Source organism: Sparus aurata, chromosome 11 (genome assembly GCF_900880675.1).
Source record: "Sparus aurata chromosome 11, fSpaAur1.1, whole genome shotgun sequence".
In the NCBI taxonomy this organism is placed as follows: Eukaryota; Metazoa; Chordata; class Actinopteri; order Spariformes; family Sparidae; genus Sparus; species Sparus aurata.
Window position 1 is genome coordinate 15,931,900 of NC_044197.1, and position 23,015 is coordinate 15,954,914.

General features: G+C 41.5%; 1 protein-coding gene across 10 annotated transcripts in view; it reads left to right on the forward strand.

The window, feature by feature from the left end:
• The window catches only part of myo9b (myosin IXB), a 63,252-nt gene that overhangs the window by 38,214 nt on the left and 2,023 nt on the right, over positions 1-23,015 (forward strand). The window contains exons 6-44 of one of the 10 annotated variants that reach the window (XR_003985914.1): positions 2,813-2,875; positions 4,905-5,004; positions 5,346-5,446; positions 5,842-5,971; positions 6,057-6,146; positions 6,476-6,592; positions 6,717-6,851; positions 7,325-7,446; positions 7,592-7,733; positions 7,852-8,047; positions 8,570-8,645; positions 9,184-9,276; positions 10,745-10,858; positions 11,658-11,697; positions 11,814-11,936; positions 12,045-12,125; positions 12,517-12,627; positions 12,740-12,865; positions 12,998-13,147; positions 13,274-13,434; positions 13,518-14,720; positions 14,946-15,021; positions 15,175-15,284; positions 16,060-16,178; positions 16,744-16,937; positions 17,042-17,149; positions 17,261-17,431; positions 17,531-17,572; positions 17,677-17,788; positions 17,928-18,001; positions 18,603-18,795; positions 18,891-19,019; positions 19,660-19,765; positions 19,900-20,031; positions 20,593-20,716; positions 20,967-21,017; positions 21,715-21,830; positions 21,915-22,066; positions 22,176-22,227. Coding sequence is in view for 8 of the 10 variants with exons in the window: in XM_030432912.1 (XP_030288772.1) it covers positions 2,813-2,875; positions 4,905-5,004; positions 5,346-5,446; positions 5,842-5,971; positions 6,057-6,146; positions 6,476-6,592; positions 6,717-6,851; positions 7,325-7,446; positions 7,592-7,733; positions 7,852-8,047; positions 8,570-8,645; positions 9,184-9,276; positions 10,745-10,858; positions 11,658-11,697; positions 11,814-11,936; positions 12,045-12,125; positions 12,517-12,627; positions 12,740-12,865; positions 12,998-13,147; positions 13,274-13,434; positions 13,518-14,720; positions 14,946-15,021; positions 15,175-15,284; positions 16,060-16,178; positions 16,744-16,937; positions 17,042-17,149; positions 17,261-17,431; positions 17,531-17,572; positions 17,677-17,788; positions 17,928-18,001; positions 18,603-18,795; positions 18,891-19,019; positions 19,660-19,765; positions 19,900-20,031; positions 20,593-20,716; positions 20,967-21,017; positions 21,715-21,830; positions 21,915-22,054; positions 22,176-22,189 (5,485 nt within the window). In the remaining 2 variants the exon portion in view is untranslated. The remainder of the gene's footprint in view (positions 1-2,812; positions 2,876-4,904; positions 5,005-5,345; positions 5,447-5,841; positions 5,972-6,056; positions 6,147-6,475; positions 6,593-6,716; positions 6,852-7,324; positions 7,447-7,591; positions 7,734-7,851; positions 8,048-8,569; positions 8,646-9,183; positions 9,277-10,744; positions 10,859-11,657; positions 11,698-11,813; positions 11,937-12,044; positions 12,126-12,516; positions 12,628-12,739; positions 12,866-12,997; positions 13,148-13,273; positions 13,435-13,517; positions 14,721-14,945; positions 15,022-15,174; positions 15,285-16,059; positions 16,179-16,743; positions 16,938-17,041; positions 17,150-17,260; positions 17,432-17,530; positions 17,573-17,676; positions 17,789-17,927; positions 18,002-18,602; positions 18,796-18,890; positions 19,020-19,659; positions 19,766-19,899; positions 20,032-20,592; positions 20,717-20,966; positions 21,018-21,714; positions 21,831-21,914; positions 22,067-22,175; positions 22,228-23,015) is intronic. The other 9 variants (XM_030432912.1, XR_003985915.1, XM_030432913.1 and 6 more) reach the window with 9 other exon arrangements.

The following is a 23,015-nucleotide window of genomic DNA, read 5'->3' on the forward strand; positions in this document are numbered from 1 at the left end:
TTCGACTTACAGTTTACTTTGGTTTCTCTTCCGTGCCATTTCCTTTCGTCATTCTCTTAATATGCCCATACCAGTTTTTTTTATTCTAAACCCAACCTCTCCCCCTTTATTGCCTAAACCTAAACACTTAGGACATATTCTTAATTCTAAGCCCAACCCTCACCCTTCTCTTCTAATATGGCTCATGATGGCAAGTGGGAGATGGTCTGGGGACTAACCTGCACCGGCTAGTGCCTTTCCTCTTTCTCCCACAAAAACTATGTTGTCGTTGGCCAACATAGGGCGAGACTCTGAGTACATTCATAACCCTCACACAAAGTCAAGTCACGTGACTTTGTCTGCACTACAATGCCATAAAGGGACATTGGAATTATTGTTTTTAAGTTGTATATCCCCATCAGCATCCTCTAGACCCACTACCTTCCTCTTTGCTCTTTTATGACTGGTCATGTGGATCCTTTTCTGAGCTCTGTGCGTGCGTGTGTGCGTGCGTGCGTGCTTGCGCATGTGTGTGTCTGTGTGGACTGAAACTTTCAACCACTAGCATGTCCTTCCTTTTTCTCAGCAGTCAGACTCTGGTTAGGTGCCGCTTCAAAGTCTGGTTAGCCATGTCACTTCCTCATTTCCTCATCAGGAGGGGGAAACCGCTGCTTAAAACATTGTCCTAAAACAAAAAGACAACATGTGATGATATGATTGTGGAGAAGACAAAAGCTGAAGTGCTGCAGAAGAACATTCAGTACAGTATTCACAGTAGATACTGATAGGATAGGATGAGATGTCTAATGCTGGTGTTATGCAAAATACTTGTAATAGATATTGTGATTTGAAACATGTAAAGGCCAGCTGTGACAGCTGCTTAGCTCCACCATCGATGGGCCTCCCCAACCGGATTATCCCCTAATGGCACCAGGTGTCATCATGCTCTACAGAATTGGTTACCCTCAGATAGGTCTGTAATCCAATCAGGAGAGTTGATTTTAGCTGACTGATGCTTCTGTGCTGCAAAGTGAACCTACTTAGGCATGAAATGAATGTCAGTAAACCAAAATATTTTGCTTAGTTTGTGTGCTAGTGTAGTCTTCTGCTTCACTCCAGTTAAGTGTTGGACTCAACAGCTCTGCTCTGTAGACTGAACAAGGGCTGCCTGTCTATCTCTCAATCTCCAGTAGCAGCTATTCATACAGTCAATAGAGAAGATTAACAAAAGGAAGGCTGCTGTTCGGCTCTGCTCTGCTTTCTGAGCAGACTAACTGACAGACGGGATATTTTTACGCCCTCTCTGTCTCTCTCTCTCTCTCTCTGGGTCTCTGTCTGGCTAATCCATCCTCAGTGGGCTCTGAGCGACACAGTGCAGAACTATAAGGAACACACATTTTAAAGGGGGTGTAAAGAGGAGGTGGTGTGTCTGAACATGAACATGTAATCAGTTTTAGGTCTCTGTATGGTATGTATGTGTTGTGAGACTTTTCTTACTTCTCTGGAATATGCTGACAGATTTACTGTATAGCCAGCATGCCAGTGGACGCCTCTTTACTTTTTGAAAAAAAGGCTCCCGTCAACATTCCTGCAGACATGTACTGTTGTGAATTAGATCACCTTACATAAACATATATAAAGGGTTGCAATGGTTTGAGATTTTCATAGTATAATAACCATCTCAGTGAATTAAAAGTAATAGTAGTAGAGATGGTAAAATAAGTTCTTTAGTGAAGCAGCATCAAATAGTAAAAATCCAAATGGCCTGCATTTATTTCAATATCCATACAAGTTTTAAAGTCATTGACATCATCAACACCTGAACAGAATGCCGGTATCTGGTTCGACCTTGTTCAAAGGACAGCCCTAATTGCCTGTGAAAGCCTGTCAGTTACTCAGGACACATCACACGCTGCTGTCCTGTCAAAAACATCTTGAACATGCTTCATTAAAGATTTATCTTTACCCTTTGTAAATTGAGGTTAAATGATATTTATGGCTGTATCTGTGGCCATGACATGTACAACAAATCACACGTCAGCATCTTCGGAATGTCTAAAAATTGAACTTCTTGCATAGAACGTGCAGTGCAGACTATTCTGAGCAAAAAAGAGAGGGGGAAAACAAAACTCAAACTAACAGATGATTTCATAAGATGTATGAACTTGATCCCAGTTAATCTGTCTATAGTCGTGGCTGCAGTTTTAGCAGATTGACGCAGCTATGTTTCTCACAGCACAGCTATTCTTAGTGTGTCATGAGTACTGGCGTCAGTGTTGTTTTTGCCTGGCTATAGAAAAAAACAACTCTGACTTATAAAGTCTGATTTAGACAACTTTATGGCCTTGGCCTGGAGTAGTGCAGAAATACCACTGCTTTAACAGTTGCATATCTCATGACTACAGAGGTCTGAAAGGCATACCTCTACTCCTGCAGTAGCCTTCAGGTCTCCTACGTCCAGCCATACCATAACAACACAATACAATAAATTGACATTGGCACGTGTGTGTATTTTGCTATTTGGCTCGTGTGATGTGCGACAAACCAGCTGAGCGTTTCTGAGCGCTTTATTTACTCTTTGATTCTTCTAACCATCTGTCCTCCCCATCCCCCATTTTTTATTGCCAGCCACTTTTACAAATGACCAGAAAACACACACACACACACACACACACACACACACACACACACACACACACACAGAGGGACGGACGGACTTAGATGGAGACAGAAAGAGCTGTGTGACCTTTGGTGTTAAGTGATTCAGCCTCATTGTTTTTCTTCTTCCTCCACCGTTTTCTTGTCCTCTTCTTCCCCCCTCTTCTGTCTCTAGGGCTGTGGTGGAGAAGTATCTCCTGGAGAAGTCTCGTCTGGTCTCAAGAGAAAAGAACGAGAGGTGAGTAGAGACAGGAAGGGTCTTAACCCGTCACCCCTACTGACCTTCATGGGGCCCTCTGTACAAACATGAGAAGGCTCCTATGTTTGGATATGAAGTTCAGTCGAGGGCTTCAGACTTCAGATTTTGGCTTTACATCCATCTGGCCAAACACTTACTCACCTATATACATGGATTTTGTAATCCAGAATCTCTATCTTTATATACTAGCCCCCTACATGCTTGACCATGTAGATACAGCATGCTAATACTAATATTAGCTGTGTGCCCCTAGTGAGCTGAATGATGGTACCCATTGATATCAAAGTGGATCGATATATCCACAAAAGTTGGCATGCTGATGGGTAAAACATACTTTAGATTGGAAACTGTGTTTTCTGACAATGGTTTTATGAAGTGTTCCCATCCCATTTCAGTAATATTCTTTATACAATCATATTTCACGAAGTAGTGAACCTGCTCCATCCTTGCTTGTGAACTACATGAAAATTGTACTTGTATCACCTGTTATTCTGAATTTTGACAAGATTTAATTTGTTACTGCAAATGTATATTGTTTTCAAACACTCATTTATCAGTTGATCTCTATTCTAAACACGTATTTCTTAATCTCCACAACTATCCCAGTCTTGCGTCGATTCTGTCCAAACTTACTTGAAGCATGTTGCTATTATCAAATTCCAAATAAGCATATATTTATAAAAAATCAAATAATTGATGTTGATGAGATAAAACATTAAATACAATATAAGTATTTGTACTGTTTTCAATTGAATATGTCAAAGATTTGCAAATGTTTTTGTTTTACGCAACACACCAACTTTTTGGAATCGGCTTATATGCTGCGATGTTGACATTTGATAGGACATACACAGCTCATTGTAATATAGTCTGGTTGTGCCTAATTTTAATGTGACAAGTGTTTTTTGTAAGTTAAGAATTAGCTGTTGCTTTAAAAAAAAATGAGAAAGAAATCATCACTCTCCTGAGAGGGACTGCCTCACTCACCATATTACTCACTGCGACAGTCAGACTGTTAGTCTGCTGCTACTTGTGTGGCTAATGTGCAAACAAATATCTGGCAATTGAAAAGTACCTTCACTGTTGTTTGATTTGCAGTCTCAGTGTATTACTAATGAGTGTGTCAGGAGAAGAGAAAGATACCTTTTGGTTATGTATAGCTTTAACTGTTACATCAGTGAAACTAATGAAAAATGACTTTAATGTGAATAGTTTCCCTATTGATTTGTAAATACAGTGAAACTATAGCCATGAAGTGGTATTTGACACAGGGAGGCTATTTTCTAACTATACAAGTCTTTATCAGAACAAATTTAAAAGTAGAAAGAATAAAGATAAAGATACACACTCATGGGGCTTAGTGTGATAAATCACAATCTGCCACTGACAGCTCAGCTGAAGCAGATGATGCCTTGTACAAAACACACTGTAGCTGTTTTGAGTGTGAAGAGCGTTACTTAGTCACACTTCCTTTCCAGATTCTCCCAGCTAGTTTATGAAGCTGTTGTCATTTTCTATTAAAAAGCCTACATGTGTAACCTTCAGGCTTCTGTTTATCACCTAGCCTACAGTTGCTGTTGACAGTGCGTGTTCCCTGTCTAGTCAGGGAGTGACTACTGTATGATGTCATTGTTTCTTAGTGATAAGTGTGGAAACTCATTACTCCCCTGTGCTTTTAATCCACCCATCTACCTACCTGCCCATTGATAACACGAATGGAAAACTGATATGAGCATCACTGAGCTCCAGATATTGTCTTCTTTCTATTAGCTTTTTAAAATATGTTGACTCTTTGATGGGTTTATGGCTCAAACCCCTATTTGTTACCATTAACAAAAGCTCATGTCCATTAATAACTATTCACCAGATAATAAAACAAACAAATCATGGATAGATGCACAGAAGAATTAATAAATCTTTATTCAATAGCACTTAAAAGAACACATTTTTGCATTAATAACTTGGTGTGTAGAACAGGCTTTTAGGACAATGTGTGTTGTTTTTCCAGGAACTACCACGTGTTTTACTACCTGCTGTTAGGAGCTTCAGAGGAGGAGAGGAAGGAGTTCAAGTTGCTGCCGCCTGAAGAATACTTCTACCTCAAACAGGTACACTGCTGCCCATCCAGCAGTTTATAATCTGTCCCTTAAATCCTAACAGCCCCCATGTGTGTGATTTGACCTTTAAGGTAACACTGTAGCTCAGTGTGACTGGACCCTGCATTCATGAAGCCTGTCAAGCTTCTGAATAAGCTGCTGTATACACTCCCAGCTTACTGCACACATGTGTGCTGCATATTAATGAAGCAGTCTTTGTTCTCTCTCTCACTTTCTTTGTCACCCTTCGGTTAATTCACATCTGTTCTTCACCTGTTTGTGTGACCATTTTGCTGTACTTTTCTCATCTTTAAACATTTGTTTTCTTATAACTGTCTTGTTGTTCCATGTAGCAAAACTTTAAGATAGAAGATGAGGAGGACCTGCGGCATGACTTCGAAAGGCTGCAGCAGGCAATGGAGATGGTTGGCTTCCTTCCCGCCACCAAGAAACAGTAAGTAAATCAGTGAACATGCTCAGTATAGTGAGTGTAATGCAGAACAAATTCAGACAAGTTGAAGGGATTGTATTGAAAATGAGATCCTGAAGAATGTATCAAAATATATGTGATATTAGTCTGATTGAGTCACATTACCAAAAATATAAATTACAACAATGAGACCTTTTCAAGCATCCACAGCACAACAGTAGCTGGATCTAATGGGTTAATGTAGCAGAGTCAGTGTGTAGATGCAGCTTAACACAATGCTTCTTCTCGGTTTATTAGATATTTAGCATTAACAGATAAGATTAAAGAACAACATGGGTAACATTGTTCACACATTTGTTTTATGGCTGCATTGTTGCTGTTGGCTTTCAGTTTACATCATTACTGTGGCTGCATTGCAGGATTTTCTCTGTCCTTTCGGCCATCTTGTATCTGGGCAACGTGACCTACAGGAGGAAGTCTACAGGCCGAGACGAGGGTTTGGATGTGGGACCACCAGAGGTCCTGGCCACGCTCTCTGACTTGTTAAAGGTAACAGATGTGTTTGTTTTCATGTGCCTTCATGCTTCGTAGTGTGTGTGACTGTCAGCATTAACCTGTGTGGGTTCCCTCTCAGGTCAAAGAGGAGCTGCTGGTTGAGGCGCTGACGAAGAGGAAAACGGTGACGGTCAATGACAAGCTGATCCTCCCCTACAGCCACTCTGAGGTAGGCGTCTCTGTAACCTGTCATTATTATAATAGTGTCCAAGTGCACACTCATCCGTGGCCTTGTTGTTAGTCTGCTTCTTCTTTGTGACTTTCTGCTTTTTATTGACCTACAGCAGATCTCTTCTTCCTGTCAGTGTGTTATGTTCAACGTTATATTTACTCCACACCCTTCTTCTTTTTCTCTTTTTTTTAATCAGTTTGAGCCCTCATTTATGTTTGCTTCCGTCAAACTTAAGTTGTAATGTTGTCACCTTTCTTCCCCTTCTGTTGTGTTTACTGAGTTTTCCTTGAAATACCGTGTGCATCATCCCATCTTTCTTTCATCAGGCCATCACAGCAAGAGACTCCATGGCCAAATCTCTGTACAGCGCCTTGTTTGATTGGATCGTCCTACGCATCAATCACGCACTGCTTAACAAGAAAGATATGGAGGAATCTATCCCAGTGAGAGACAAACTCAAGCAAACACACAACAGCACAACTCTACATCATTCAATGCTATCATTCAAAGTATTACTATTTTTCTGATAATGATTGTTTGGTTTTTGCCCATGCTCTTATTTTCCAGTGCTTGTCCATTGGTGTCCTGGACATTTTTGGGTTTGAGGACTTTGAAACCAACAGCTTCGAGCAGTTCTGTATCAACTATGCAAATGAGCAGCTGCAGTATTATTTCAACCATCACATCTTCAATCTGGAGCAGGTGAGTGGTCAGGCTTCATCCCCTCACCCACCAAACCTTTTGTGTCTCACACTGAATAAGACACCATGGAATGACTTGCTCCCCTATGATTCAAACTTGGAACTATGTTCTCTGCTCTTTGTTTATAATAATGACTGCTTAAATGATGACTCACTCAAGCATTTCCTCATCTGTAAAAGGAAGGGGAAGCTGCATGCTAGTTTATCTTATCCCCTTGAGTTCTAAGTGACAAATAAAAGTGAAATTTAAGTTAGAATAATGTAGGTATTTAGTCAAACTTGACTTGCGTCTTTTAAGTATACAAAATAAAAACAATAACTACATCTGTGCTGGATGTTTTTGAGTATTTCTATATGTGCATTTGAGACCAGTTTGTTAAATTGTTAGGTAAAATGTTCAATAGGGGAATTGCTTGATGACTTGATTTCACCAGTGAGCTGATTCTCCAAAATGTTCTGTCTTGCCTCTTCCAGGAGGAATACCAAGCAGAGGGAATCACCTGGCACAACATCGACTACACAGACAACGTGGGTTGTATCCACCTCATCAGCAAGAAACCCACTGGCCTGCTCTACCTTCTGGATGAGGAGAGCAAGTAAGAACAGTTACAGACAATTCATTTATATCCTTATCGTTGCGAGTAGAGTTTAAATTTAGGATTCAGTAACAGCCCATTAACCTCCTCCTTTTTTCATATCATCTTTCTTTCCTATTTCCTTCAATCTGTGCCTGTACTCCAGCTTTCCCCATGCCACAGATGAGACATTATTAGCCAAATTCAAGCAGCAGCACCAGGGGAACAAATACTTTGTCCCCACAGCAGTCATGGAGCCTGCCTTTGTAATTCGACACTTTGCTGGGAAAGTCAAATATCAAATCAAGGTAAGGATGATGGAAAGTGAGGACATCAGCTAACAAAAGCCATTGGAATTGGATTCGACACTTGAGGATGGGCTGATTGTTCAGTTTGTAATGTTCTTGATATATTCACCCTCACCAGGATTTCCGGGAGAAGAACACAGACCACATGCGTCCAGACATTGTGGCGTTGTTGCGGAGTAGTGACCGTGCTTATGTGAGGCAGCTCATTGGCATGGACCCAGTGGCCATGTTTCGATGGGGCATCCTGCGCGCCACCATCAGAGGCCTTGCTGCCTTTAACGAAGCTGGCCGTGCCTGGGCTGCCAAAACTTCAGGTACATTATCAGTATAAATTGAAGGTTCAATTGCTAAGGCTAAACAAAGACTGATATTGGCATTTCTATGTATTTCTTTATCAGTAGATCGATCATAGCATTTATTTTTTTTAAGTATTGTACACGATCTGCATTCACCCCACTTGTGCAGCTTGTGCCACTGCTTCAGAGGCCTGCAGTTTCTATGCTCTGTAATTAGCCTTTCAGGTCAGAACACAGAGGAATATGGATAAACGTTAGGCTTTATGAGAGTTTTTCATTTTCCGTGCAATTCTCACTCCTCTAGACTATTTTTGTGCTCTCAGACGTAGTCCACTGACGTAGGAGCTTTTTTATGTGGATTAACAAGATTACACTTAGTTAAATTAAATTTAGACAAATATCAAAACAACAAAAATTGCTGCGGTCATGTGAATCTGATCAACCTTTGTTCTACTTGAGGGCTAATTTATGATTAATACATGTTTGGCAAGTTTAAATCTGTATTAATTGTGTTTATGGTTTTGTTTTTGTTTTTTTTAGGTGTTGTCCGTCCAGCCTCCAGAACTCCCTTGGGAGAGCTTAAGAGATCCAATGCCCCAATAGACAGAATGTACAAGTAAGTGATATGCAAACTTAATATGAAACGATGAAATATGTCTGACTTGGTCTTTGTTGTGTTTGGACTGCTTTTCTAATTATCGGGTCTGTTTCCTCTGGAGGAATCTGTCTGTCAGCACCTGTGGACTTGGACACAGACAGTTGGTGGACAATAACTTTTCTTTTATTAAACACACACAGATTGCTTTAAGTTGGATCTATATAGCAGCTCATATGATGTTGCAACGGTTTCTCCACTCACAAACTACACAGCATCATGTTTCCTGTCCCAAGCTCATCGTTGAGGGTGGAGGAAATGTTTAAAATGGTGAACTGTGGATGTCCACATGTCCTGTGGTGCTGGATAAGATGAGGAAGGACAATGTCAGACACTTAAACTCTGTTCAGCTGTTGTATCTAAACTTAATCCATACAAAAACACAACATTGTGATGTCACCCTGACATATGAATCCTCCTTCATCACATCTCAGTCACCCATATCCCCTCCACCTTTGGTGACCCCAGTGTGTGCGGTTCTCTCCTCTCCCCTCCACAGACGAGCGTCTATGCTCGATTTCTACTTTGATCACTCAGAGGAGCGCCCTCTTGAGGCCTTTGAAGACATCTTTGCTAGCTATGAGAGTAAGAAGTAAGTGAATTTGGTGGACAGGATGAAGGGATGAATACATGAGGCCAAGCAGGAAGGAAATGTGTTTTGTTTTGGGGAATAGATATTAGTTTGCTCTATTTTCTGAGTCTGCTCCCATCTAAGAAAAACATCAGAATCTCTTTAAGCTATTTGAATCCAAACCATTGTATCAACTCAATTTCATCAAAGAAGGTCCACCTTGTTAACAGTAATGGTTAACTGTAATGTCTGCTTTTTTAAATATGAAAGTTGCGGAGGAAGTTCAGTGCAGCGACAGTACAACAAAGTTGCCCTTTACCTTGCATTCCCTCACTGTAATCCCCCTCTTTTTCTGTAGCTGCGATAATCTCTCCTTCCTCACATTTATTATTCTTGCTATAGAGCACAGGAAGGTGTTTGTGCTGGCTTACTCTGATTAGCCACTTGGATTATTCACATCAACTGTGGAGCTGTGGAAGCACACATGTATTCATACACGTCCAGACGCCTCAAGTCAAATAGACAAAAATAAAAGGGAGCTTTCTCAGAATTAAACCAAACCATGAGGAATATTTCTGCATTGTTGGGCCATCTGAATCTTGATCTTACACCTCCTGCTTTCAGATCTAAAATTACTGGGTTGTTTTTTTACAGACCAGGACTTGAACTGAGTTGAACTCCTAAGCACATTATTACAATTATTAAATCATCCATCCCCCAGCAGATCTGTAAACACTGAGGTATAGAGGTCAGATTCACTGTGACTCATTTTGTCCATCCATTCCTTTACTGCCTGACCTCTGTTTTCATGCTCAGTCATGGTAAGTATAGAGAAGTATTGCATGGACTAGCTCGGGGACACAGAAAGTTCCCATATTAACACCACCAGACCAGTGTCTGTCCAGTGTAACACCAGACCCAATAAAAGGAATCCAACAGCCTCACTAGTAACAACTTACAGCCGCACAGCCAGTAACAACCAAGCATGGAAACAGACGGCCAACCACGCTGAACATCAGCTCAGCTCTGCATGTTAACTACCACAGTGGCAGGGATATGGTTGTGAAAACAGCCCTCTATGTGTCTTTGTGTGTGTGTGTGTGTGTGTGTGTGTGTTTGTTTCTGTTCTCAAAAGGTGGTATGGCAGCATGGTTGGGTGGTCTAGCGTGTCTTGTGGTTTTCGTGCAAACAAAAATGAACAGTGGAAGATACATTTTGTGGGTTATTCTTCATGGATGAGCAGTGCATGAAGTTCCTCTTGATATTGGACCCCCAGCCATCCTGCAGTCTGTGTGCTTTTCTTGGGTAACTGCGGTGGTGCATTTTCTTTAAAGGTGGCGGTAACAGTGGCGTTCAATCACTCCCAGCTTTACGGTTTTTTTTTTCTCCCTTTTCCTTCCTCCTTTTGTCGGTTTCCCCCCACCCCTTACTCCCCCACTCCTTCCCTCTCCTCACTGTGTGTGTGTGTGTGTGTGTTCGGTATAATTAGAGACATGCATGCAGAGATCATCAGCTCCATTAAGAACTTGCAGTTGGATGGTGAAGACCCTCGCAAGCTGCTGCAGTCCTGGGGACGCCTCCGCTTCCCTCGACACGTCCTCCAGTGAGTCTGCAGACAGACCTGGTGTTGGCTTTTCTCCAGATCAGTCCAGTCGAGTTTGGCTCCGACAGAACATTCTCCCATGAAGCTTTTTTTTCCAAGAATAAATTCAACTTTCTTCTAACTGACCAGCCACGTTCAGCCACCAATAGTTGTCACATTTACATATAGCCACTTTCTTCAATGGATCATTACCTTCTAATGTGATCTTATCTAATGAAAAACATCAAACACACTTTTGCTTCATTAGCAGACATTACATTATCAGCTGAGAATGTAGATACTATCTAGTTTTCTTGAAGGCTAAAGCTGAAATGCCTTAAACACCTTAAGCTGCATGAGCATCATCAGAACACTGCTGGCATGTGAAGTCTTTTGGAACATCTCTTCAAAATATGTCCCAGCGGCATGTTAGGAATTTACAGAAAGTTCTACAGCAAGAGAGAGTCTGAATATACATTTATGGTCCTTTGATGCAGTGATGCTGGCAAAAGAGCATGTCTGTCCATGTATGTTGATTCTTCTAACTGTTTAGTTACATCCCATCTCCTGCAGCAAACTCCCTTTTCCTCCCCCTCCCTGTCATCCTAACTCTCTCACTCATGTATGCATGTCTTTGCCCGTCATTTATCCTCCCTTCCAGGTGCAACACTTGATTTCATCACTGATTGACAGCGCATGAAGAAGTCATGCCGTCCGTACTAACCCAGCTTCACACATTCCATCAACTACTTGTTCCATCCACCTGCCACAGACCGTTACCACTTCAGTTACTCACCCTGCATCTTCTCCTTTCCCACAGAAAACAGAAGACCACCAAGCAGAGGCAGGTCATCCCCAAGGTAAACCTGAGGAAAGACCTCAAGCTAAGATAATACACAGTTTAAGTCATATATAAGTTTGACATCATTTTTATGTACAATTAGGAGATACATTTTATTGTCTTCTCTCTGTGCAGAGTTTGCTGGATTCTCGGTCACTTAAATTCATTGTGAGCCTGACGCTGCACGATCGCACTACGAAGTCCTTGCTCCACCTGCACAAGAAGAAGAAGCCCCCTAGCATCAGTGCCCAGTTTCAGGTAACATCACTTATAACAGTTTACACGTCACACACACAAAAAAGCCAAACACATCCTTCAGCAGGAATCCTGAATCTTGAGTAAACCCCTTTTATTTGTTGTCTGCAGACATCTCTGACCAAACTCTTGGAGACTCTGAACAGAGCGGAGCCTTTCTTCATTCGCTGTATCCGCTCCAACGCTGAGAAGGTAAGACTCTGTTATTTTAAATGTCATGTGTGATTTGTTCTTTAGTATCTTTTCAAATCCCTGGACTGTTTAATTAACTTTGTTCCAGCTTATAAAAGAGAAATGTTGTGTGTAAATTGATGCAGTGTAGTCATATATCTTATACCTCTGTTAAACAAATCTTTATACTGCTGCATAATGAAACTACGGGACTTCAGGAAGGGTGGTTTTAAGATCAGTATAAAATCTGTCTAATGACAGTTGTCACAGAGTTTGCTACCCTAATCAATGATATCCAACATCTTGGACACAATTATTTATTATGCTAATGAAGACCATTGTTTAATTGATTGGTTCTCTAAATTGTAAGAGAATAACTGAATGTACCTCTTGTGTCCTTGTACATGAGCAGAAGGAGATGTATTTGGATGAGGCCTTGGTGGTTCAGCAGTTGCGATACACAGGAATGCTAGAAACTGTTCGCATCAGGAGGTCAGGCTATGGAGCCAAGTACACATTCCAGGTACTGTAAAGTTAATCCTGCCATTAAATACTGGGCAGTAGTTTTAACCATTTCATATCGACAGCCTGCTCATTTCTTAAGTTGAATCATCTTTGTTGTCGTGTCCCTGCAGGAGTTCGTAGAGCAGTTCAGGGTTTTGCTGCCAAAGAACACCACCGCCTTCAAAGTGGACATCTCAGAGCTGCTCAGGAATAAGATGGGCCTGGATCCCACCACGTACCAGATAGGAAAAACAAAGGTACGCCACTAAACTCTTGTCATTGCTCCTGAGCTTTATTCCTTCACTACACATTATAGACCTTGTTTCATGTCTACGTTTGCTCCTATTCCCTTCCGTTCTTGTAAATTCTGGTGTTTTGTCTATGTTCAGGTGTTCTTGAAGGAGCTTGAGCGACAGAAGCTGCAGGACACTCTGCACAAAGATGTAATGCGTAAGATCATCTTCCTTCAGCGCTGGTTCAGAGCTCGCCTGCAGAGGAAAGAGTTTCTGGACATGAGACAGGCAGCCATCTTGATTCAGGTAAACACAGACACTGCAATTATTTTTGGGGTGTTGTGTCAGTGTATTATGTTTATGTGTTGCGTTCCCATTTTAACATTCAGGTGAGAACTATAGTATAATCTTTTTCCATGTCCTCCTGTTTAGCGTTCATGGCGCAGGTACTGCAAAGAGGAGCAAAGAAGACGGGCAGCCACTCTGATCCAGGCTGTGTGGAGAGGGCACAGACAAAGACTAGAGAACCAACGCAAAAGACAGGGTGCGACCAAGATACAAGCCCTAGTCAGAGGACACTCAGCACGCAGAAGGTAACACAGAAACACTAAAATTTCCTGTCTAGACCAAGTCATAAAATGTCATTGTTAAAAATGTCATATCTTGTGTACAACAGGTGCCATTCTCTGCGTGAGGAGAAACAGAGAAAGGAGGAGGAGGCTCGGAAGAGGGCAGAAGCAGAAGAAAGAAAGAGGCGGGAAGAAGAGGAAGAAGCAAGGAGAAGAACAGAGGAGGAGGAAGAAAGAAGGAGGATTGAAGAAGAAGAGGAAGCGAAGAGAACAGCTGAAGAGGAGAACGCAAAGAGGAGAGTAGAGGAAGAAGAGGCTGCCAAACAAGTGCAGGAAGCAGAAAAAAGACTGCAGAGTGAGCCTCAAACAAGAGAGGATCCTGATATAGAGCTGGTCACAGAGGAGACGCTGGATGACAACCTCTCTGTCCAGGAGAGAGAGGAGGAGAGAGGAGGAGAGGATAAAGAGGTTAATACAAGCACACATACAGAGGAGGAACAGGCCAAGAATGAAGACCAGGAGAATAGGGAATTGGATTTGGAAGCCAATGGTACCATGGCTGAGGCTGGACCCCAGCTGGATGAGAAAGAAGAAGAAGAAGAAGAAGAGGAGGAGGAGGAGGGGGAGGAGGAGGAGGAGGATTTGGAGAACCAAACACCAGGAGAGTCTGATTCAAAACCTGCTCTGCCCTCAGATGAGGTCCCCTCTAGTGCACTTACACCCTCATCAGTAGGTGAAGAGTCAGGTAAACAGCCTCCCAGGGATACCTCCACACCTGCAAATGCTCAACAAAAGAAAGTACGAACTCCAGCTGTTAACAGGGGCCCGTCGTCCAGGAGTCAGGAAAAGAGGGAGCAGAGAAGACGAAGAGGGCTAGAGCACAACCAGAGAGAGACTGAACGAGCCTCGTCCTCCTCCTCAGCCATCAGCAAGGAGGAAACATCCCTACTGAAGAGCAAAAGTCAGGAGACCTCAAAGTTAAAAGAGCGGACAAACAGCAAGGAGCTGGACCAGTACACCTTTGTGCCCTGGAAAATGAAGGAAGACAAAGGAGGGAAGAAGGAGGCTAAAACGTCTCCTCCTTCTGCCGGTCCTATTCGTCCATCTACATTACCCCTGCCGCCTGCTGACTCTGTGCCTGAGAGGAACGGTCTAGGAGAGGGTGCCGGGGCAGTGAACCTGCATCGCCGTCCTGGAGCGATTAAGGAGAAGCCAGAGAAGTGGAGGGGGAGGAGGAGTGATGGAGATTTGTCTGAGGGAACCAGCCCTCCTCCACCTCACAACAGGGAGGACAGGAGAAAAAAAACGCTGTACGTCTTGTGTTTTGGTCTCAGATCTACCCTCATGTTTTGTCTCTAACAGATGTTTTTAACAATCTTTGGTTCTTTTTGGCATCATTCTTTTTAAGTATAAGAAATTAACACAAGATGTGGGCTTGATTATGTGGCTGGGAAACTCCCTTGCGCCGAAACACAAGTATCTTTAGTGAAATTGATATGCATCTTAATTCTAATTATTTTTCTGTTTATCTGCAGGAGTGAAATGGCCTCCTCATCAGTTGACAGTTTGTCTCCAGGTTCTGAAGGTGCTGGTGCAATTTCAGCCAGAGAGGTATTTTAACTGTTGATCTGTTGTTTTAGTTCAGAGATTTTCAAATCTAAACAGTTAACATTTTACATCAGTCAAACATTTGTTCAAACTTTTCTACCTATACAGTTGCTCTGTCAATACCTCATCACCTGGAAATTGTTCTCTGTTCTGCAGCTGATTTCACCCTCAGAAAGCCATGCTGATGGCCCAAAGGGAAGCTCCATCAGAAGAAAACACCAAGATGGTTCTGGTCACGGAGACTCAACACACTCCACACCAGATAGGTACTGCCCTGCACTGGACTGGCCATTAGATGATTACACTCATGACTAGATGCAGCAAAAAGCATTTTGGTCCATATATTAGTTTGAAAGAAGATGATTGAGATATTTCAAGCACTGGACAATGTCACCAGTAGGCCAAAGATGCATTCTGTCCTGTGATCAATGCTGAGACAAAGACAATCTCCTTCACAGTATATCAGCCTCAGTTTCATCTGCTGGAGTTAGAGTGTTCATGGGAAACTCTTTGCCTTGTGTAATCAAACTATCCTCAGCTCCTTGTGTGGTGTTGCGCGTTCACAGCCGGAAATTCCTGATAGCTGAATTTCCCCTGAATGGATTTTTATAACTAAAATGTACTGCTCAGTCGCTTGGCCAGAGTTTTATCAGAGGAGGAATCAGATGGATTATTGCTTTGTTTTCAATTTGTTTTGTTGGTATGGCGACGCTCCTGGAGCAGCTTGAATATATGGCACTTGAAAACCAGACTAATTAAGTTATGACAGGATTTTTTGAAAATGGGACATGTCATATTTTTGTTTCAGTTGTCTGTTTTGCCTGTTGCCAAGAAACAAAACGGAAGTTACAAACAGGCATATGAATAAGAGTTCGAGACAAACCTTAATCCGCTGTTAGAAATGAATCTGTCCCACAGAAAAATCTCTTCCCTGTATCCAGCATGACTATCAGTCCACCACTATGAGTCATTTTAGAGTCATGCAACAGTTTTACATAACAAGCTTTGTGAATATCCTTCGTGTGTGTCTGTGTCCTGCAGGCCCAGTGGTTTCTTCAGCAAGATTTTGAAAAAACGGCCACACAAGGAGGCCCAGACTCCAGACAACGGAGAGTTGACACTTGCTCAGATTCTCAATGAGAGGCCAACAGGAGGGGAAGGTAAATAAAACAAACAAGACTGTTTAGTGTGTCCTTTCGAAGATTTATAGGATTGACTGGAGTAAAGGGATTAACTTCCTTAATGTGATTTGTAAAACATGAGAGTGCTGTTAAAAACTACCAAACAGATTACATTTCATCATCAATAATAATTTTTGTGGTTATTTTGAGATCAAATATTGAGGTCAATTACATTTTATCAGCCAACACAAACTGCACCACAGTGGCTGGACTGCTACAGTCCACTTTTATCACTTCACAAAGAAATGCAAAGAAAACACAGGTGGTTTTTTTTAACGCTGCTATCCTCAGGCCTGAACTGATCCTGCTGTTTGCTTTCTGAGAAAATAGTGACCCGTGCAGGATCAAGCTCTGTGCTAAAAGAATAACTTTACCCTGGGTTTTGTTTCCTACTCGGGACTTATGCATACTGTATATTTTGCATTAGAGGTTTGACTTAAGGGTTTACAGACGTGGTCCACCTATCATGTGTTAAAATGTTCTCCTTCTGAAATAGATACTACTTTGTGATGATGAATATGAAAACATTGTCTCTCCACTTCAGCTCCAGCGTCTGCACATCTGTCTCGGCCTCTTTCACAGCCTCAGGGGGATCGTGCCGGGAAAGGTTTGGGCCGCAACCCCACCATCAAGATCAGTCGAGCCACACGGGTGTCAGAGCAGTGGAACGCCTCACTGGATCGGGAAATCACCAACGCCAATGAGTTGCGGCACCTCGATGAGTTTCTAGGCAACCAGGTGAGTGAAAGATAGCCAGATGTTCACTTATTGAATGACGTAATTATCTTAATGATCTTAATGACCCCCTCTAATATTATGTTTCGTCTGTGTTCTTCTTACAGGTCAATGATTTCCGCTCAAGAGGGAAGTCGCTGTCAGCCACAGAGGCCATCTTTGTTACAGCCACCATGCAGTTCAGAGAGAATATCAAAGCCATGTACTCTGTTCAAGTAAGTTCCCTGCAGTGACATAACACAATTTATCATAAATATCGATGAAAGGTCTTCCTCGCCACCCTCTCCTCGTCCTCATTTTCTCTTCTGTCCTCGGAACTTTACCAGAAACCCACCATCGGCTACAAAGGTCTGATGACAAGCTACCAGAACAAAGTGATCCACCTGGCAGACGACAAGCAGAAAGGAGAAATCCAACTTGTGGTCAACCTCTTCCAGTCAGTGCTGGACGGCTTCATCAGAGGAGAGATGAAGAAGGAGGAGGCTGAGCCTGCAAAGGTAATTATCATTATCATTCAATCTGATAATAATGATCTATGTCCAGATATATTCAAAAACATAATGTATCCATGATTACGCTTTCTGTGTGTTTTTCAGCCTGCTAAAGCGAGGAAGAAAAGGAGGAAAAAAGACAAAAGTGTAAGAATGAAAAGTTTATATTTACCTGTTTTTTTCACCTTTGTTGGTTGAATCTATTTTGCTTTTTTCGTCAGTGATTTCTAAGTGAGTGACTGTCTTTTTAGATGGAGAGCCCTCTGGATCACAGTTTCGTCAACTATCAGGTCAATATTATGCAGTCATGTGACCAGTGTAGTTCTTACATCTGGGGAATGGAGAAGGCCTACATGTGCAGCTGTGAGTTAAACCCTCAAAAAACTTTGTTCCTTTTTTTATGTTGTTTATATAATTTTCTTTTTTTTATATTTTAAGTATATATCTGCACCAGACCATAAAGACATGGTTGTGTATTGTTCATTGTCATCTTGTTTTGCAGATTGTAAAATGGTGTGTCACAAGAAGTGCCTCTGCAAAATAGTCACTGACTGCTCCACCTTCTGTGCCAAAAAGGTGTGTTTTTATTTTTAGAAGTCACCGGCCTGGATTTGTGATGTGCTTTTGATTTATTAGAGCTTGGAGTGGTGCTTGGCTTTTTACCGTATAGTTTAGAGAGATGTCCTACTTGAAGCTAGCCTCATTTCCTCTCTGAAAGATGACAGTTACTATACTTATTGTATCTGTATTCTGAAATGACTAACTATAACAGCACTGGAAAAAATTAAGCTGCTTATAATAAATGGCTAGAGAAGCAATGTCAAAGCCTGATGGGGGTGTAGCTCTTACAATATAGACGACAAACGTATTTATCATGTTACAGATATTCATGCAGAAAAATACCCTTCACAACAAATTATGATGAGAGAATAAAGCTAGTGGAACAGTGTCTAACAGAGCAGGACATTAGCTGTCTGTTTATATTTTGTTAATATATTGAAGTGTTCCTTAAGAATATCATGAAAGTCTCAACATAATATAAATTCTAAAAACAGCAGGGTTCCACCTGCTTATAGTTAAGTAAAAGCAGGTGTGTGTGATAATCACAGATTTTGTAGATATGTTGACTGGATAAGTAGACTTTTTACTGACCACTGCCGTCTGTCTAAATCCACAGAGTGACGAGGAGTTTGCTGGTCTGCACTTCGGGGTGCGAGTGTGTCATCTGGTCAGTGATAAGAACCCAGTGCCCATGGTGCTGGAGATGATGCTGGAGCACGTGGAGATGCACGGCCTCTACACCGAGGGCATCTACCGCAAGTCTGGCTCCGCCAACCGCATGAAAGAGCTGCACCAGCGTCTAGAGACCGGTAAGACCCTATCTGTGTGACATTTAATGAAACATAAAAACTCTGTCATGGCTCCTTCATTGATTTCTTTTTTTTTTTACTCTTTATGTGTTTAGACCCCCACCTGGTCCACCTCGAAGACTATCCCATCCACACAGTGACGGGCCTGGTTAAACAGTGGTTGAGGGAGCTACCAGATCCGCTCATGACCTTCACACATTACAATGACTTTCTGCATGCAGTGGGTGAGGAGGATATTCCCCACCAGGGGGCAGTGTTTTACAATAGACAATCTGTGCTGGTATTTTCTTTTCAGTGTTTCCTAATGTCCGCTGACAGGACTGTACATGATGTAAGATGTATGACATGTCAGGTGAAAAACCTTTATAATCAACTTCAACTTAGTTTATTTAAAGTTCACATCACCCAAAGAATCTCTGTACACGTTACAAATCAGTAAAAGAGGCAGAGGTAATAAGGGGGGAAGTAACATGATAATGCAAAGACACATACACGTATGTACGTACTCATCAAACACAAATACTAAGGTAATAGTGTTTACAACACTTCAAGGTTGAGTTGAGTAATTAAAAAAATGGGATCATACAGTGTAGTCATAACACAACATACATTTTTTTTTATCTGAAGGACGATTAGTGTTTATGTTAAATCAAAAGACTGCATTATATAGGCTACTGTAAATACTTCTTTTAACCAGAAAGTAAAATCCCGTTTTAATCATTACAAGATCTGAGTAAAAAATGAAATAAAAGTAAATAATAATCATAATGGTAAGGATCAAAAAGAAATAAGGTGTAAATATGCAGAGCATTTATTTATTTATGATTTTATTCATAAATTAAGTTTTTTTTCTCCTCTTCATAGAGCTGCCAGAGAAGCAGGAGCAGCTTCATGCTGTATACAAAGTGCTGGAAGAGCTTCCCACAGCAAACTTCAACACATTGGAGAGGCTCGTCTTCCACCTGGTCAGGTAGGGATTCTCTCTTTGTGGCCTTCTCTGGTACCTGTTTCGACACATGAGTAAATAGTTCACTGAAGTCACAACATGGACTATATGTACATGCAACTGAAGTACACGTTTATATCCCTTGAATTCTCTTATAGGGTGTGTAAAGATGAGGCTCACAACCGCATGTCTCCTAACTCGTTGGCTATAGTTTTTGCCCCGTGTGTCCTGCGCTGCCCGGACAGCGCTGACCCACTGCTCAGCATGAAGGACGTTGCAAAGACAACCACGTAAGACCGTCATGAAAGCAAACACAACACATTCTGCACGAGAGTTATTATAGGGATTTTTTAAATTAGTTTTTATTTGGTTTTTAATCCAGTTTAGTTTCAGTTAGTTTCCAGAGAGAATTTTCTAGTGTCACTATAGTTTTGTTGTTTAAAAATGTTTCAAATTAGTTTAGTTTTTATTTTTTTCAGTATTATTAATCATAGTTTTTCTCATTATGATATGGGCAGTAGTTGTTGGTGCAAAATTCAACAGATTTATAAAGGTATCAGAATACAAACACAACACTTTGTGAAGGCAATTGCCTCAGTCATGAAGACATCATTATCTCAATAAACGTATGCATCCATTCCTCCCCAAGCTTGTTATGTTGACAAAGTTGACACAAACATCATTTCCTGTATATTTTCTATATTATTTTAGATAGTTTAGTAGTTTCAGTTAGTTGCAAGTCTAGTTTTATTGTATTTCTGTTAACTTAAATGGTTTTTAGTTTTTAGTTTAGTTAACCATAATAACCTTGATCTGCACACATCCTGTTTGACACTTTCCTTCGCCTCTAGGTGTGTAGAGATGATCATCAACGAGCAGATCAGACGCTACAACGAGAAGATGGATGAGATAGAGCAGTTGGAGTACGCTGAAGCTCTGGCGGTTAACCAGCTCAAACTCAAGCGACAGAACACGGTGAGAAACAAAGTGCTGCCTCGCTCTGGATCACTTTTTGGCTATTTAATGCCACTTCATACCATGGCAACAACATCAAATTTGTGATCGTTGCTCAGCCTCATGCCTGGATTTAAAAACTTTACCACTTTCACTTTAAATAATATTTTATTATATTATACACAAATTAAAGCTTTACAGTAACCCCAGTGTCAGATGTTGTTCTCAGGTTGCATGGGTAACATGGCCAATGTTCCTTGTCTCTCTGTAGCACTACTGGCATTTACCTCTCAGGTTCTCAGCTCCTTACAAAGGAGTGGTGGTATGTATCCCTGAGTTCTCCTAGTACAGTAGATCTAATAGTTGTAGTGTGTAGTAAGGTGCCATGTAGAAGCGCCTGTGCATGGCATGTTAGATGTGGGTGACACTCTGGCTGTTTTTTTTATTCATCCTTCTTGCCTTTTACTCCTCCTTACTAACTGGTCGTAGTTTGCATGTCGCTGTTTGCCGTTATTCTTGTTCTCTTTATGAGAGGACAAGGTGGTACTGGGTTGGTGTAGTAATAATACTTTTGTATGCTGACATTAAAGATAGTAGTGTGTTATGATTTTTTTTTTTTGTGTTATTCCCATGTCTTCCTGTCTTTTATTGAAAAAAGACTATGTCTGTGAAAGTCATGTTATATTTGTCATTGACTTGTTCAATGTTTCTGGATTGTGGTGATGTGTCTCGTAAAGTTTATTCTAGCTGTTTGCATTTGTTAACCCCTCACTCGATTTTTGTTTTGAAGAGGTGGATGTTGATGTGTTTACTAGCTTCTTTTGTATCAAAGCATTTCTTTTTTCACAGTTTCACAGATGATGTGCAGATGCATGAACCATCCAGCCTCTTCTCTTTTCCTCACTAACAAAATCTCAAATCTATTTCAGATTTGGGTCAAAATCATGTGTGTTTTGTGGCCCTTCATGTTTATTGTGTAATTATCTCATGAGTTTGTAAAATGATTACCTCTTCTGCAGGTGCACGAGAAGGTCAGTTCTGATCTGAGCGTGGTCCCTGAGAACGAACCTCTGGACTCAGACACAGAGGCTGAGAAGAACTTGGTGGAACGCATCAAGTCCATCAAACAGGAGAAGTAAGGATGCTTTCTATATTATGATGTAGGGTCCTCCTTCAGTCTCTCATTCCTTTGACGTCATTGTCATCTGTTTCTTTGTAGAGAGGATCTGGCGTGCCGGCTGCCAGAAATGGAGCAGCCTGGTTCTGACCAGGAGAACTTGGACTCCGAAGCCTCGCTGAGCTCCGAGAGTCTTTTGGACGAGCAGCAGCGCTCTTCTGTCCACAGCTTAGAGCCTGAAGGTCAGTATTAAGGTACAGTCTGGCCTTTCTTTCCTTCTGCCTGTTTGTCTCACTCACCTGTGGGTTTCTGACCAGACCACGGGGCCGCTGGGTTGGGCCCTTCCTGTCTTTTGTGGTGCAGGTCTGGACCAGTGATGGTGATGGGCGGTGACGTCTGCTCTATAACCAAGCAGGTTGGAGGAACAGCAACCGTGTTTGTGTGTTTGTGTTTGTGTGATCGTGTGCATACAACAGCACACCCATGGATGCATGTCAATGCATGTGTGGCACAGAAGCATGCTCAAACTTCACCCAAATGAATTAATTGAACATTTGGCACAACATTTCCAATTAGCGACTGTATATAAAGATGGATGACACATCTCCACTTCCTCCCACAGAACAAAAATGAAGCCAAAACATCCTGGTTATAAACCCATCACGACCTAATTCACAGGCCTCATAATCTTGAGAAGAGAATTAACATTCCTGGCCTTTTTTACAGCCACTTCCACACCACTTCAGCCTTTTGAAAAAAAAAGATAGTTTGATAAATCACAACCTCTTTTCATGCATGTGTTATTGAAAACATGCACTGATGTTAAAATACAAATCACTTATATACATTTAAATAACTTCTTCTATGTCCGTCTTCCCATTGAAGTACATTTTAAGTCTCCTGTTTGTCATTCCGATTAATTTTTAATCTGATCCAAAAAGAGAGAGTGGCCAGGTCACACAGTGGTGTCTGAAACTGTGAGTTTTGTGTGTCATCTGAGCTCCAGTCCTCCGGGCACTGTGGATTTTTGATGCGTTCCATGAATTCTTCTAGATGGAGCAACACCCCGCCTGCCGTCCAAAACTCCCTGATTTACAAATAAAGCAGTGGATGTACAAACAAGCTTTCTTGTGTTATTCAAAGGTGTACTGCAGATAAAAACAAATAAGTCAATGACTATGGAGGAAATCTGCTAATTAATTA